Genomic DNA, 16614 nt, shown 5'->3' with positions numbered 1-16614 from the left:
CTAAGCAGAGGCCCACTGCTTGTGTGATTTCGTATGACTCTGCTAAATGCAATACTTCATCTGACAAAGGGTCACCAATTTGTAAAGCTTTTAACTGAAACACTAGCGGGTGCTGCATAGACAATCGTGCCTCTGATCATGCCTTCTGCATAAGTTTTTTTGGTGGTATGCTTAAAATTACTTGCATTCACAACTTACCCCTGGAGTTCAGCCACCCAAGCTTGATAGGATTGACTTGATTGTTTGCAACATTGGTAAAACTCGAGGTGAACAGAAATCACTACAGTATCTTTGATAGGGAGCACTTAACAAAGAACGGATTTCGCTGAAAGTCAGTTTACTAAGTTCCATCAGGGAGGACAGCTTGCACAACAACCGATAAGCTTGTGGCAGAGTCCATGACAAGAAAAGGGATTTAGCAGCATCATAGTCATTTTCCTTACACACCCTAAAACGCTGTCACAGCCTTTGTTCATAAGAGTCCCAGTCCTCTGATTTCTCCTCGTGTGGCGGGAATGGCAATGGATTGACCTTCGGCTGCTGCAGTACTGAGGCCACGACATCGTCAATACGCTTTAGACTTTCTGCTTGATGAGCTGTCAGCTATCACGTAACAGTGAAAAGAGATAGTTCTGCCATGGTGACTGGAATGAAGGAAACACTGGTGACCATTCAGCAGACAAGGTCTGTAGCTCACTGAAACGTTCATTGTTCTAAAGTGTTACTCGAGAACCAAAATTTGCACGCCCATTTTCAATGTTCGACGCAAACATGGTCAGTCCACAGTCACCAATTGTGTTGTGGCATACAACACAAATGAATGTTGGTTTTTTATAATCAGTTTATTTGTAGACGACAAAACATGACAGCACAGTGTTCAATAACATGAAACTGCGCGAGCTGATACAAGGTCAGCAGTGTAACAAAGTCCAAATCTTGAGGGATGCACAATAAGTAACAGCTGCCAGTACAGCATAGACTGATGCCACGACATTCGTGTCAGCATAGATATAAACAAGTGTAGACATCAGTGACGTGGGTGGCACTGTTTTAAGTCAGCGCATACAGCCAGTGCAGATTTGTGCTGAAGGCCGATGGTGGAGCCTCTGGTGTCAATCTCTGCATCGACAGCTTGCGAGCCTTAGCCAAGTGCTTCGAGTAAGATCTGAGGTGTGCCAGTGTGGTCAGCTGTGTGTGCAGCTGGCACAGCCTGTGGTTCTAGAGCAAGGCGGGCAGCGAAAGGTAGTGGTAACTGTGGGTTTGCCACAATGTTAAACATAGTTGTCCACATTATAAAGATGTCTGTCAAACAGGTTCATGCCCGCGTCTTACAGCAAATGTTTGTCTGAGACTGCCATTCTGTCAGTAGTCGAGTGCACAAAAGCAAATAGATGACATCTCAGAGTCAAGTGCACCTTCATGCGATCTTACACTGCCAGCAAAAGTTTATGATACAACTATTTTAGTTCTCTTTGATACAGGGTCCTAGGACTCAATTTTTAATCAGCTTACATATCTCCGATAGAGGTATCAACCCTTACAATTGGTAGCAGGTACGCTGTGGGCTTATGCTCATCATGAAATTCCGAAAATTGGCCAGATAGCTCTGAAATTAATGTGTAAGCATTGAAATATGCTCACTATTTTTATATACTTGAATTTAGCATATTTCGTGACAGTACTCACTTTTCCGTGAAATGTTTATAAGATGATATTTGACTTTTCTGTGTTGGCTTCAGTCATCTAGTGAAAGTACGATTCCACAATGCTGTTTCGTCGGCTACAGAAATGACCTGGTTCAATGTGTTTGCCTCATTTTTGGTGCTTCAAATACCATTTCTTCGAATGTGGTTCCTTCTTGATGTTTATATAAAAAAAGTAGTAACATTATTCAGTTTTCCTGTTCATTTGCAAGTTATTATAATGGCGACCTGCACATTGTTCCACCGTCGCACACACCGAGAGTTCACTGCTGACTGACTACGGTCAAAGACGACTCCAGCATCAAAGACATTTTACACAACACACAAGCTTCTACTTGTAACCAGTCTCTTTGATATTCTTCATCACATCTACTAATATTAATCAATATGCTGTCACTCTCAAACACATAAGCAAATTAGCATAAAATAAGGCAAATTACAATTCACAAAAGAAATATTCTGACAAAAATATAAGAAAACATTTACAACCTCCCTCATTAGATTTGGTATCGACAAATCCGGTAGAAAATAACACATCTCCCAGATCCATTACAGCATGTAACCATAACCTTTCCTTCTTTGTAGTAACAGAACCCTCACCGGAAAATATTTTTTTCCGGGATATGTACACAGCCTCTGGATTTCCTATCCAACACTCGACCCAAGCAATTTTGAATCTTGTCTCCAGCCCTGGGAATGGCTTCTAAATGTTTTTCCCACATTACATTTAAAGAGTCGGCAATACCAAAATTTTTCCTGTGGACCCTGTAAGAATTGGATCCCTTAGAAAGTTAAAAACAGTTGTTTCCAATTGCTTATTGCAGATGGGCAACACCTTTAGTCCTGTTCATAAACAGCATGGAGCATTACACATTTGTGGGGACTTCAAAAATAGTGTGAATGCTCAATTGTTGGCGCCTCCTAATGAAATATTTTCAAAATTAACAGAGGGTCAATATTTTTCTGACCTTGCAGTGCTGCTAGCATACCAGCAATCTTTTGGAATTTTTGCGAGCAAATTATTACCGCTACGCCATGCTGTGTCACATTCCATAACCCACATAACTGACACTACATCCTTGTCCATCCCTGCTCCCAATCCCTTGCTCCATGGTTCATATTCCTGCAATAGATCTAGCTGCAAAACCTGTATCACACATCTTCCAAGAACCACCTAATCCAGTACTGTCAAAGGCATCTGCTATCCCATCAAAGGCAGAGCCACCTGTCAAAGCAACCACATAATCCGGTAACTTAGCTGCAACCATTGTATCGTACTGTACCTGGGTATGAACACTAACATGTTGTCTGTCTGTGTTGAGTTGCCACCACCATACTGTAGCCAAGACACAGCTGGACCATCCAGCTGCTGAACATACCAATAGCAACATGATATCCCTGACTTCAACAACTATTTCACAGCCTGTGCCATCTGGATTCCTCCCACCAACAGCAGCTTTTCTGAACTACACAGGTGGGAACACTCCTGGCAACCTGTCCTCCACTTCCCCAATGCCCCCAGCCTTAACATTCACTAGCCCAGCCTTCACCTGCTTACCCCTTCTTGGCTCCCATTTCAGCTCTATAAATGCCTTTTATGCTGCCTATGCACCTGAATATTTCTTTCCCCTTCTCTTTTCTTTGGAACGGGTGGTAGTTGTCGAAGTGCAGGTATTGCTGGTGGTTAGTAGATGTGATATGGATGGAGGTACTGATGTAGCCATCTTTCAGGTGAGGGTCAACCTCTAGGAAGGTAGCTTGTTGAGTTGAGTAGGACCATGTGAAGCAAATGGGCAATAATTTGTTGAGGTTCTGGAGGAATGAGGATAGGGTGTCCTCACCCCTGGTCCAGATCACAAAGATGTCATCAATGATTCTGAACCAAGTGAGGGGTTTAGGACTCTGGGTGTTTAGGAAGGATTCCTCTAGATGGCCCATGAATTGGTTGGCATAGGATGGCTCCATGCGGGTGCCCATAGCCATACTTTGGATTTGTTTGTAGGCAATGCCTTCAAAGGAAAAGCAATTGTGGGTGAGGATATAATTGGTTACGGTGACTAGAAAGGAGGTTGTTGGTTTGAATCTGTCAGGCATTGGGAAAGTTAGCGTTCAATAGCAGTAAGGCCATAAGGATTAGGGATGTAAGTATAAAGGGATGTGTCACCAACAGTGACGAGCAGGGCAACATGAGGCAGAGGGACAGGAACAATGGAGAGCCGGTGGAGGAAATGGTTGGTATCTTTTATATAGGAGGGTAGGTTCCGGGCAATAGATTGCAGGTGTTGGTCTACGAGAGCAGAGATTCTCTAGTGGAAGCACAGTAACTGGCCACAATAGGGCGTCCTGGGTGGTTGGGTTTATTGACTTTAGGAAGCATGAAGAAGGTAGGAGTGCGGGAAGTGGTAGAGGTGAGCAGAGAGATGAACTCTGGGCAGAGGTTCTGGGATGGGCCTAAGGATGTGAGGAGTGACTGGAAATCCTGCTGAATTTCTGGAGTGGGGTCACTGTGGCAAGGTTTGTAGCTGGAAGTATCTGACAGCAGGTGGAGCCTTTCTGCCAGGTAATCCTTGTGGTTCAAAACAACAGTGGTGGAGCCTCTATCCGCAGGTAGGATTATAAGGTCAGGTTCAGTTTTTAGATGGTGGACTGTGGTTCTTTCTGTGAATGTAAGGTTAGTTTGCATGTTGAAGGATTTAGTGATGATGGTGAGGCAACGTTCCAGGTTAAGGAATTTTGGACAGTTAACAGGGGGTGATCTGGGGGCAGTAGGGGTGGATCTCATTTGGATGCAAGAGTGAACTGAGTTAGGAAGTGTTCAACATTGGTCTTTGGTTGAGTCTGATTGGTAGGGTTGGTGGCGAAAAAGTGTTTCCACTTTAGGGACCAGCAGAAGGAAGAAAATTCTTTGGCAAGTTCTGCATGATTGAATTTGGGAGTGGGGCAAAAGGTGAGACCTCTGGAAAGGACTGATATTTTTATGGGGCTAAGGCTTCTGGAGGAAAGGCTCATGACTGTGTAACAGATCTGCTTAGATTGTGGATTCTGTGTGGTGGTGGGAGAGAGAGTTTTGGAGAGTGGGGTAAGTGTAGTAGGTCTGCGAGACAGGGTTTGTCAGCTATGAGGGGGCATGGGGAAGGTTTGGAGGTTGTTATAGTGGTGGTGGACGGTGGTACACCAAGGTGGAAGTAGGAAGTGAGCAGGGTGGAGAGTTCTCCACTCTCTACACTAAAAGCCCTAATGCCCATGGCCTTACCGCTATTGAACACTACCTTTCCCAACGCCCAACAGATTCCGAACCAACAAACTCCTTCCTAGTTGCCATGATCAACTATATCCTCACCCACAATTATTTTTCCTTTGAAGGCATTACCTACAAACAAATCCGAGGTATGTCTATGGGACCCGCGTGGCACCATCCTATCCCAACATATTCATGGGCCATCTAGGGAAATCCTTCGTAAACACCCAGAATCATAAATACCTCACCTGGTTCAGATTCAGTGATGACATCTTCATGATCTGGACTGAGGGTGAGGGCATCCTAGCCACATTCCTCCAGAACCTCAACAACTTCTTGCCCATTTGCTTCACCTGGTCCTACTTAACCCAACAAGCCACCTTCATAGATCTTCACCTTCACCTCAAAGATAGCTACATCAGTACCTCTGTCCATATCAAACCTACTAACCACCAACAATACCTCCACTTTGACAGCTGCCACCTGTTCCATACCGAGAAGTCCTATCCACACAGCCTAGGCACCCGTGACCATCGCATCTGCAGTGACAAACGGTCCCTCTCGAAATATACTGAGGGTCTCACGGAAGCCTTCACAGACCTTAAATATCCACCCTACCTTGTAAAAAAAATATCCTGTGCCCCTGTGCCTTATCTTTCCAGTCTCACCTCCCAAAGTTCCACTGTCCAGCCACAGAGGAGCATTCCCCTCGTAACTCAGTACCACCCAGAACTGTAGCAACTGAACTACATTCTCCACCAGGAGTTTGACTACTTCTTGTCGTGCCCTGAAATTAGAAATGTCCTGCCCACTACCCTTCCCACCCCTCCCACAGTGGTATTCTGCTGTACACCGAACCTACACAATATACTCGTCCATCCATACACAACAGCTGCTCCCAACCCCTTACCTCATGGCTCATACCCCTGTAATAGACCTAGACGCAAGACCTGTCCTATACATCCTCCCATCACCATCTAATCCAATCCGGTCACAAAAGTCACCTATCCCATCAAGGGCAGGGCTACCTGTGAAATCAGTCATGTGATCTACTAGCTAAGCTGCAACCACTGTGCTGCAACTAATAAGCTGTCTGTCCACATGGATGGCCACCGACAAACTGTGGCCAAGAAACAAGAGGATCACCCTATTGCTGAGCATGCTGCCAAACATGACATTCTTCATTTCAATGACTGCTCCACAGCCTGTACCATATGGATCTTCCCACCAACATCAGCTTTTCTGAATTGCGTAGGTAGGAATTTTCCCTGCAATATATCATAAATTCCCATAACCCCCCTGGCTTCAAACTTAATTAGTCGTTGTCCTCACCCAACCAGCCCCTTCCCTGTTCCCATTCCGGCACTACAAAACCCTCATTCCACCACTGCAACCCAGTCTTTTTACTTCTCTCCTTTTCCACTCCAACCCCCCCCCCCCTATCCTACTATCCCTCCCCCTCCCCCTCCCCACCCCAGCCCAGTCTCTTCCTTAATCCCACCTAGTCGCTACTCTCATCATGTAGTGGTGCTGCTCTGCTCGCAGTGTGGCCTCATTTGTGTGAGACTGTGTGTGTGTGTGGGGGGGGGGGTCTATTTTTGATGACGGCCTTACCGGCTGAAAGCTTTATTTTTGACAGTGTTTTTGTTGTGCCTATCCGCAATTCAGCATCTCCGCTATATGGTAGTAGCAGCTTTCCTTCACATAATATTGTTAGCAATAATTATGTTATTTAAGTGCACCATATCATTTAAGCTTAAATACTATCCCATACAGCTGCAAACTGAAAACTTATTCACAAAAGAGTTTTGTACTGTAGAACATTCACAGTTTGGATTTTTCATTGATAAATATGATATTGTTCTACCAAACAGTTATTTATGTGAACAACATATAATACATGTCACTGATTTGGTGCTTCGAATTTTATAAAATGGAAGTATGTGTGGTCAGCACTTTCTTCCTGGTTAATATTAAGATGAGTTTTAAAAGTGCCATTAATTACTGAAGGACTATTTTCAAGTTTCCAGCCAATTTAACAATTCTATTTATACACAAAATTTTGATGACTGGTCCAAATTCCTTCAGATGTTCCCAGCAGAGGCCTTATGTGTGGTCACTGGCAGTACTCCAACCAGAATATAACTAATGTATTATTGGTTTCAAATCCCTGTTTGTGGTCAAGCTCAACTTTCAGTACCAACCATACACTTTGAGGAGTTGTAGTCTACCACGCATAACAGGGCTGCAGTATAGCTATATTGGCTAGCAGAATTGCTTTTCTTTTTTCACATTCTGCAGTTTCTGCTCTTCATTTTGGAACATCACAATATAGTGCATAAATTTGGAACAGTCAACTCAGTTGGAAGCCTGAAAACAACTCCTTCGCAAATTTTAGAATAGGGGCAGTGTCAGCCAAAGTATTTTCTCTGTACAATGCTTTTGTGAGCAATGTGTCTGTTCCACGCAGTCAACCATTCTGAAAAAAGCCTCGAGTATCACATCAGTTAATATCACTAACAACTGAAGGATCAAAAGGTCACAATGCAACATGATGCTTATAGAACTTTTCATTACATGTATACAGGATGAAGAAAAATTCACACACTCAGACTTTGCAGCGCAATACCTCACATACTAAAAAGTGTATGACTTTGCTTCTGCAGTTTGCCAATAGGTGGCAACAACAGTAAGCAGCGGTCGAAAGAAACAAATCGCAGACATCAGGCAGTTAGCTTGGATCTCGGTCAACATAACATCATTCAAACATTAGTTGATTTGTGCCTGCATCATAAAGTTGTTCTTGATTGAAAATGTTAGTTTACGTGCCTAATTCTCATCATTTGTGGGAGGTGTTACTGTTTTGTTTCAATATGGAGAAAACAGCGGATGAGTCTCATCAAAAGCTCTCAAGCACTTATGGTAAGGATGCTATTAGTGAAAGAAAGTGTTGTGAGTGGTTTCAACACTTCAAGAACGGTGATTTTAACATCATAGATTGGCATAGTGGTGGAAGAGAGAATGTTTTCGAAGATGCAGAATTGGGGACATTGCTGAGTGACGACTCGCATCAAACTCAGGAAGAATTGGCACAATTAGTGGAAGTGACACAGCAAGCCATTTCAAAACGTCTCAAGGCTAAGGGCGTGATTCAGAAAGAAGGAACTTGGGTCCTGTGTGAGCTGAAACCAAGAGACACTGAATGGCATTTGTGTGTTTGTGAACAGTTGCTTCAGAGGCAAAAACGGAAGGGATTTCTGCATCACATTGTGACCGGGGATGAAAAATGGGTTCATTACGATAACCCTAAATGCAAAAAATCATGGGGATATCCCGGCCATGCTTCCACATTGACAGCCAAACCGAATATTCACGGCTCCAAGATCATGCTCTGCAAGATAATGCTCTGCATTTGGTGGAACCAGCTCAGTGTCGTGTACTATGAAGTGTTAAAACCATGTGAAACAATCACAGGTGCTTGTTATCGAATGCAAATAATGCATCTGAACAGAGCATTAAAAGACAAACAGCCGCAATACAGCGAGAGGCATGATAAAAGTGATTTTGCAGCATGACAACGCTCAACCCCAAATTGCAAAAGAGGTCAAAATGTACGTGGAAATGTTAAAATGGGAAGTCCTACCCCATCCACCGTATCTCCAGATATTGCTCCCTCTGACTATCACCTGTTTAGATCAATGGCGCATGGCTTGGCTGACCAACACTTCCGATCTCATGAAGAAGTCACAAATTGGATTGATTCGTGGATCACTTCAAAAGATGAACAATTTTTTCAACGAGGGATTGGTACACTGCCCAAAAGATGGGAGAAAGTAGTGGCCAGCGATGGAAAATACTTTGAATGATACATGTGTAACCAATTTGTTTCATTAAAGCCTCAAATGTTGGGGAAAAAACGGCAATGCAAAAATGTCTGTCACAAAATTTCACCCTGAGAATATTTCTGGCAGTAAATGAATGTTAAAGATTGGCAATCTGGCAACATTGTAACTGCATGTTCATTAACTATCTCTGTCAGCATATAGGATCACTACTGTGCAGTTGGTGTTGTGGATAGCGTTTTGGGTTAGTATGCAGAAGGTCGAGTGTTCGATTCTGCAAGTTGTGGATGCGAACTGTTTCACACCACTGCATCTACGAGATTCCGGACTTGTTTTCTATGTACATCCACAAATGGTCCCATCGATTATTGTTCTTACCATGTTCAGGTCCATTAGATTCCATTAGGGCCTTATGTCTCCAGTAGTGCTAGCAACGTCCTTTGCACATAGTTTCCAAACTCGGTTACCAGTTATACATATCACCATGGAACCACTAATTATGCCTTTTAACACTGAGTCTGATAAATGCATTCTATTTAGTATTTCCATACGGTATTACTATTATTATCTTCTTTCCTTTCTCAGACCTTAGGTCTGGTTAAAAATGGAAAGTGACGGGGACCTTGATCAAGCGTGACTTCCTGTTAACTGTACGGTATATGTTACATTGCATTTAGGAACTTTCGGATAATTGAACATGTATCAATAATTACAGATTTCTGTAGTTGTATATATACGTTTAGATGTAGCTGTATTGCGTTGATGTACTGGTGGATATTGTGTGGTATGACTCCTGTAGTTGATAGTATAATTGGTATAATGTCAACTTTATCCTGATGCCACATGTCCTTGACTTCCTCAGCTAGTTGGATGTATTTTTCAATTTTTTCTCCTGTTTTCTTTTGTATATTTGTTGTATTGGGTATGGATACTGCGATTAGTTGTGTTAATTTCTTCTTTTTATTGGTGGGTATGATGTCAGGTTTGTTATGTGGTGTTGTTTTATCTGTTATAATGGTTCTGTTCCAGTATAATTTGTATTCATCATTCTCCAGTACATTTTGTGGTGCATACTTGTATGTGGGAACGTGTTGTTTTATTAGTTTATGTTGTATGGCAAGTTGTTGATGTATTATTTTTGCTACATTGTCATGTCTTCTGGGGTATTCTGTGTTTGCTAGTATTGTACATCCGCTTGTGATGTGATCTATTGTTTCTATTTGTTGTTTGCAAAGTCTGCATTTATCTGTTGTGGTATTGGGATCTTTAACAATATGCTTGCTGTAATATCTGGTGTTTATTGTTTGATACTGTATTGCAATCATGAATCCTTCCGTCTCACTGTATATATTGCCTTTTCTTAGCCATGTGTTGGATGCGTCTTGATTGATGTGTGGCTGTGTTAGATGATACAGGTGCTTGCCATATAGTGTTTTCTTTTTCCAATTTACTTTCTTCGTATCTGTTGATGTTATGTGATCTAAAGGGTTGTAGAAGTGGTTATGAAATTGCAATGGTGTAGCCGATGTATTTATATGAGTGATTGCTTTGTGTATTTTGCTAGTTTCTGCTTGTTCTATAAAGAATTTTCTTAAATTGTCTACCTGTCCATAATGTAGGTTTTTTATGTTGATAAATCCCCTTCCTCCTTCCTTTCTGCTTAATGTGAATCTTTCTGTTACTGAATGTTTGTGATGTATTCTATATTTGTGGCATTGTGATCGTGTCAGTGTATTGAGTGCTTCTAGGTCTGTGTTACTCCATTTCACTACTCCAAATGAGTAGGTCAATATTGGTATAGCATAAGTATTTATAGCTTTTGTCTTGTTTCTTGCTGTCAACTCTGTTTTCAGTATTTTTGTTAGTCTTCGTCTATATTTTTCTTTTAGTTCTTCTTTAATATTTGTATTATCTATTCCTATTTTTTGTCTGTATCCTAGATATTTATAGGCATCTGTTTTTTCCATCGCTTCTATGGAGCTGCTGTAGTTATCCAATATGTAATCTTCTTGTTTAGTGTGTTTTCACTTGACTATGCTATTTTTCTTACATTTGTCTGTTCCAAAAGCCATATTTATATCATTGCTGAATACTTCTGTTATCTTTAGTAATTGGTTGAGTTGTTGATTTGTTGCTGCCAGTAGTTTTAGATCATCCATGTATAGCAAATGTGTGATTTTGTGTGGGTATGTTCGAGTAATATTATATCCATAATTTGTATTATTTAGCATGTTGGATAGTGGGTTCAGAGCAAGACAGAACCAGAAAGGACTTAATGAGTCTCCTTGGTATATTCCACGCTTAATCTGTATTGGCTGTGATGTGATATTGTTTGAATTTGTTTGGATATTAAGTGTGGTTTTCCAATTTTTCATTACTATGTTTAGGAACTGTATCAATTTAGGATCTACTTTGTATATTTCCAATATCTGTAGCAACCATGAGTGGGGTACACTATCAAAAGCTTTTTGGTAATCAATGAATGCGTAGTGTAGCGACCTTTGTTTAGTTTTAGCTTGATATGTCACCTCTGTATCTATTATCAGTTGCTTTTTGCATCCTCGTGCTCCTTTGCAGCAGCTTTTTTGTTCTTCATTTATAATTTTGTTCTGTGGTGTATGTGTCATTAATTTCTGTGTAATGACTTAAGTTAATATTTTGTATATTGTTGGTAGGCATGTTATGGGGCGATATTTTGCTGGGTTTGCTGTGTCTGCTTGATCTTTAGGTTTCAGATAAGTTATTCCATGTGTAAGTGTATCAGGGAATGTGTATGGGTCTGCAATGTAACTGTTAAATAATTTAGTTAAATGTGAATGTGTTGAGGTGAACTTCTTTAGCCAGAAATTTGCTATTTTATCATTTCCAGGGGCTTTCCAATTGTGCGTAGAATTAATTGCTCGGGTGACTTCATGTTGCAAAATTATCACTTCTGGCATTTGTGGTATCATCTTGTATGTGTCCGTTTCTGCTTGTATCCACTGTGCATGTCTATTATGTTGTACCGGATTTGACCATATGTTGCTCCAAAAGTGTTCCATGTCTGTTATGTTTGGTGGATTGTCTATTTTAATGTGTGTGTTATCTATTGTCTGGTAAAATTTCTTTTGGTTTGTGTTGAATGTTTGGTTTTACTATTATTATTATTATTATTGTTATTATATTAGTATTATTATTATTATTATATCAATAGAAATGTGGAAACATCACGTCCATTAGCATTAGGGAAACAGTATAATTCAAAAACTAACATTTCACAAGTAGCAATGTCAGGATGAATCATGCAGAAAATATCTGTAAGAGAAGTGATCCACGTTAGGTACAACAGCCCAATGCAATTAGTGATGTGTTCATACTGTATGCACTGTTCACCAGACAGGGACTAGCTGCTAGAGAAGTAACGCACCCACAACAGACTCCATGTACATTCATACACGTATAGTATTTTCTTCTTGTGTTATTCTAAAACAGTGTAGCATACGTATGGCATACACAAACTATGATTATGTGGATATGCTTCTGGACATTGGTGTATCTGACTGCCGGGCTGGTGCTGCTGCTGCTCATGAACATGCTAATAGATATCCTGGTTGACCTCATCCAGGTAAAAACGTGTTTTGTTGTCTGGAGCCATGCCTTTGGAAGACGAGTTCTCTTCTTTCACAACAACATGACAGAGGTCATCCATGGACTTGCTGTGCTCCAACTACTGAGGAAGCTATTCTGGTCATTATACCATAAGAGCCCCAGCGAAGTACACATAGCTTACCAAGGCAGCTGCGTGTCTCACAACGCACAGTCGTTGACGTACTGCACGAGCATGGGCTGTGCACCTGTCATTATTCTTTAATGCAACATCTGCATCCTGCAGATGGTCATCTGTGGTAGCAATTCTGTGAAAGATTCTAATAACAACAGGAAGCCCACAACGACTTCATAAACACTGTAACATGGTAAGATGAAGCAGCATTCTCTTGTGAGGGTGTCTTCAATATGCACAATTCCCACCATTGGTGTAACATTAATCCGCACGTCACCCACCACAGAGGATATCAAGTTTGCTTTGGCATCAACATCTAGGCCAGAATATTAAGAGATAGGATTTTGGATCCGTACTTCTGGTCTGAGTGGTTGACTGCACGGAGGTATCATGCATTCCTCTCAAACTATCTGCTGACACACTGGACTATGTTCCTCTTCATGTTCCACAGAGGTTATCGTTCCAATATGATGGTGCACTTTCACACTTTGGAATTAACGTGCAATGGTATTTAGATAGAAAATTCTCAGGGAAATGGCTAGGATGGAGAGGTCCAGTTGTATGGCCTCCGTGTTCACCTGACCTTAAGCCCTGGATTTCTTTCTGTGGGGACAATTGAAGGAGCACAAGTACTCTACTCCACCGACACATATGGAAGAACACATAGTGTGTTCATGCTGTTCTTGTAACTGTGGACGCAGCCATGTTGTGAAGAATCCAGAGCTGTATGATCCAGCGGGTCGTGCAGTGTCTGGACATGCAGGGGGGTTGCTTTGATCATCTGCTCTGAGGGAAAGGTATTCCTTTGTAAACGTCATGTGGTCATTAATATGGAAATTATTGTCACTGGTTGCTAATGTGTTACATCTCAGAGGACTCACTGCATGTAGCGTAAATGACTAGTAGATACTGAAGTATTTAACAGTTCAATCATCTTTACCACCTCGAAATTGATACTGTTTTTGTAGTTATTGTGTTCTATAACAGGTCATTTGTTTCAACTGTCTATTCTCACTTGTCTGACCAAGTTTTCATTATGTTCACCATTACAAAACACCATATTATGTAAATGTCAGATAGGTGTGGGTTAAGAAATGGCGTATACTACAGTACTGTGTGGCAGAATGAAACTGGCAAATAAAAACAAATATGCCTCAGCCCAGAATTGAGCCCTCGACTTCCTGCATGCTAACCCAAAATGCTATCCACTACACCAACTGCACATCACTATTCCTATGCCAACAGAGGTAGTAGTTGTACTTGTGATTACAGTGCTGCCAGGTGCCAACCTTCAATGTCCATTTTCTGCCAGAAATATGTACAGGATGAAATTTTGTGACAGACATTTTTGTTATTGTTAGTATGTGAGGAACCGTGCTACAAATTCCAAGTGAGTGAATTTCTCTTAAACCTGTATAACATGTTACTTAAGTTTATATCTGTAACATCTTCATCTTCACAGTTTACATACCTGGCAACATGCATTTACTATCATGTCAGTTCACTGTATTCTGTCCAACCATGGTTTGGAGCACCCAGGCGCAATACACCAACTGATCTGTCCTTAGATGCTGTAATTAAATCTGCAAACAATTTCAGGAAAATAATTTAATACTGAGTGTACAATACTAGGACTACAAACGAGTCATTGCCATTTTCAAACTGTTATCTCAGTTTACTGAAATGTGTCAGAATCAGGTGTATTCATCATGAGAGAATCAAAAGAATAATGACTACTAGCTAGAATTTTGAAATAATACCTTGCTCACTACTTTATCCCAGTCATCACATGCCTGTCCAAATAATCTGTTTACTGTGAATGGAACAGTGGCAGTGATGGACTAAACATAGGATGGTGTATGTGTGTGTGTGTGTGTGTGTGTGTGTGTGTGTGTGTGTGTGTGTAGGATGGGCGGGGAGGGGGAGGGGGCGGAGAGCATTTGCCTTCCACTTTGAATGACTGACATAAACCCTTTAAACATGCAACAGCTTTATTGGATTCATTTCTGACATTTTTATTTCTGTAGGTCTCCCTTTAACAGCGTTTTTTGTTTGAAAATTGGAGGAATGCAGTGGAGTACCGCAGCCTTCAGGAACATGTTCAGTAAAGCACTATGATGTTCCAAGCAAAGGACAGTTTTGTCTTTTATAAGTTAGGAATTATGGAGACTGCAGTTGACAAGTTAGAGGTAGCAGACAGCTGATAAACGTGGCAATCAAATGGTAGGGTGTGGGTATGGCAAATGCCTGGTGAACGTCATCTGCCAGCGTGTGTAGTGCCAACAGTAAAATTTGGAGGTGGTGGTGTTATCATGTGGTTGTGTTTTTCATGGAGGGGGCTTACCTTTTGGAATAAATCCTTTCTTGAGCTAAAGAACACACACACACACACACACACACACACACACACACACACACACACACTGGCAGGTACACTATGTGATCAAAAGTATCTGGAGACCCTCAAAATCATACATTTTTCATATTAGGTGCAATGTGCTGCCACCTACTGCCAGGTACTCCATATCAGAGACCTCAGTAGTCATTAGACATAGTGAGAGAGCAGAATGGGGCACTCCGCAGAACTCACGGACTTCGAATGTAGTCAGGTGATTGGGTGTCACTTGTGTTATACACCTGTAAGCAAGATTTCCACACTCCTCAACTCCCTAGGCACACTGTTTCCAATGTGATAGTGAAGTGGAACCGTGACAGAAACGTATAGCACTAAAGCGCACAGGCCACCTTGTCTGTTGACTAACAGAGACCGCTGACAGCTGATAAACGTGGCAATCAAATGGTAGGGTGTGGGTATGGCAAATGCCTGGTGAACGTCATCTGCCAGCGTGTGTAGTGCCAACAGTAAAATTTGGAGGTGGTGGTGTTATCATGTGGTTGTGTTTTTCATGGAGGGGGCTTGCACCCCTTGTTGTTATGCATGGCACTATCACAGCACAGGCCTACATTGACGTTTTAAGCACATTCTTGCTCCCTACTGTTGAACAGCAATTCGGGGATGGCAATTGTGTCTTTCAATATGATCGAGCACCTGTTCATAAAGCACGGCCTGTGGCAGGTTGGTTACACAACAATTACATCCCTGTAATGGACTGGCATGCACAGTCTTGACCTGTATCCTATAGAACGCCTTTGGGGCATTTTGGAACGCCTACTTCATGCCAGGCCTCACACTGATATCGATATCTCTCCTCAGTACAGCACTCCGTGAAGAATGGACTGCCATTTCCCAAGAAACCTTCCAGCACCTGACTGAATGTATGCCTGCGAGAGTGGAAGCTGTCATCAGGGCTAAGGGTGGGACAACACCATATTGAATTCCAGAATTACGGATGGAGAGAGCCACGAACTTTTAAGTCATTTTCAGCCAGGTGTCTATAGTGTACAATGCAGGAAGTTGGAGGTTCTTAAAATAATCATCATCAACAGCCATTTGGTATTTAGGCCTGGGTAATAGCTTCCTTTAGACTTCCCCACGAATTATGACCTCTTGGAATACAGAAAATTACTTGCTTAGTCCATCTATTATTCATTTGCCTTGCTCCATATCTTGCCCTACTCCTATTCATTAATATTAAAGTCACTATTAATCAACTGACTCCATGACTTCATTGTTAATTTGTTCTGTTTTCTTCTCAATGCATTACTTTATTAAAATTTATTTTCATATCTACCTCCAAGCTTTCTCTCTAAGTTATTGCATTAGTGGTGAAAATTTTATCTGCACTAGGGGAAAACAGTACAATCCAAAGCGAGTTATAAATGTTCCCCTCTTTTTTTCCCAGTTTAGGGCTCTGTGAATGTCCTCTACTATTGTTGAGAGTAGTTCTGGCGATTTGAAATCTCCTTGTCAGACTGACGTTTACAGTTCGAAAGTTTAAGGCAGCTATAAGACAGACATCTTCAGCAGTATACTGAAATAGGATCAATTAATATCTTATTGTATACGTCTGGTTGAAAGTGTCAAAAAATTTGTGAAATCTTTGACTCCTATGCAACGTGATAATTCATTTCCTTTGCTTCATCCTACAATTTCATTCTCAACTTGGAAAT

The 16614-nt window shown here is 41.5% G+C and overlaps 1 protein-coding gene across 5 annotated transcripts in view; it reads right to left on the bottom strand.

The window, feature by feature from the left end:
- LOC124622098 overlaps nt 1–16614 on the bottom strand; it is a 118140-nt gene that overhangs the window by 11231 nt on the left and 90295 nt on the right. For all 5 annotated transcript variants that reach the window (XM_047147700.1, XM_047147697.1, XM_047147695.1 and 2 more), the window contains one exon: nt 14015–14126. In XM_047147700.1, coding sequence (XP_047003656.1) covers nt 14035–14126 — 92 coding nt within the window. In that variant the 3' untranslated portion in view covers nt 14015–14034. The remainder of the gene's footprint in view (nt 1–14014; nt 14127–16614) is intronic.

The sequence above is a fragment of the Schistocerca americana genome, chromosome 7, assembly GCF_021461395.2.
Source record: "Schistocerca americana isolate TAMUIC-IGC-003095 chromosome 7, iqSchAmer2.1, whole genome shotgun sequence".
NCBI lineage: Eukaryota > Metazoa > Arthropoda > Insecta > Orthoptera > Acrididae > Schistocerca > Schistocerca americana.
The sequence above is the reverse complement of the archived record's forward strand: the minus strand, read 5'-3'. Positions and strand labels throughout refer to the sequence as shown.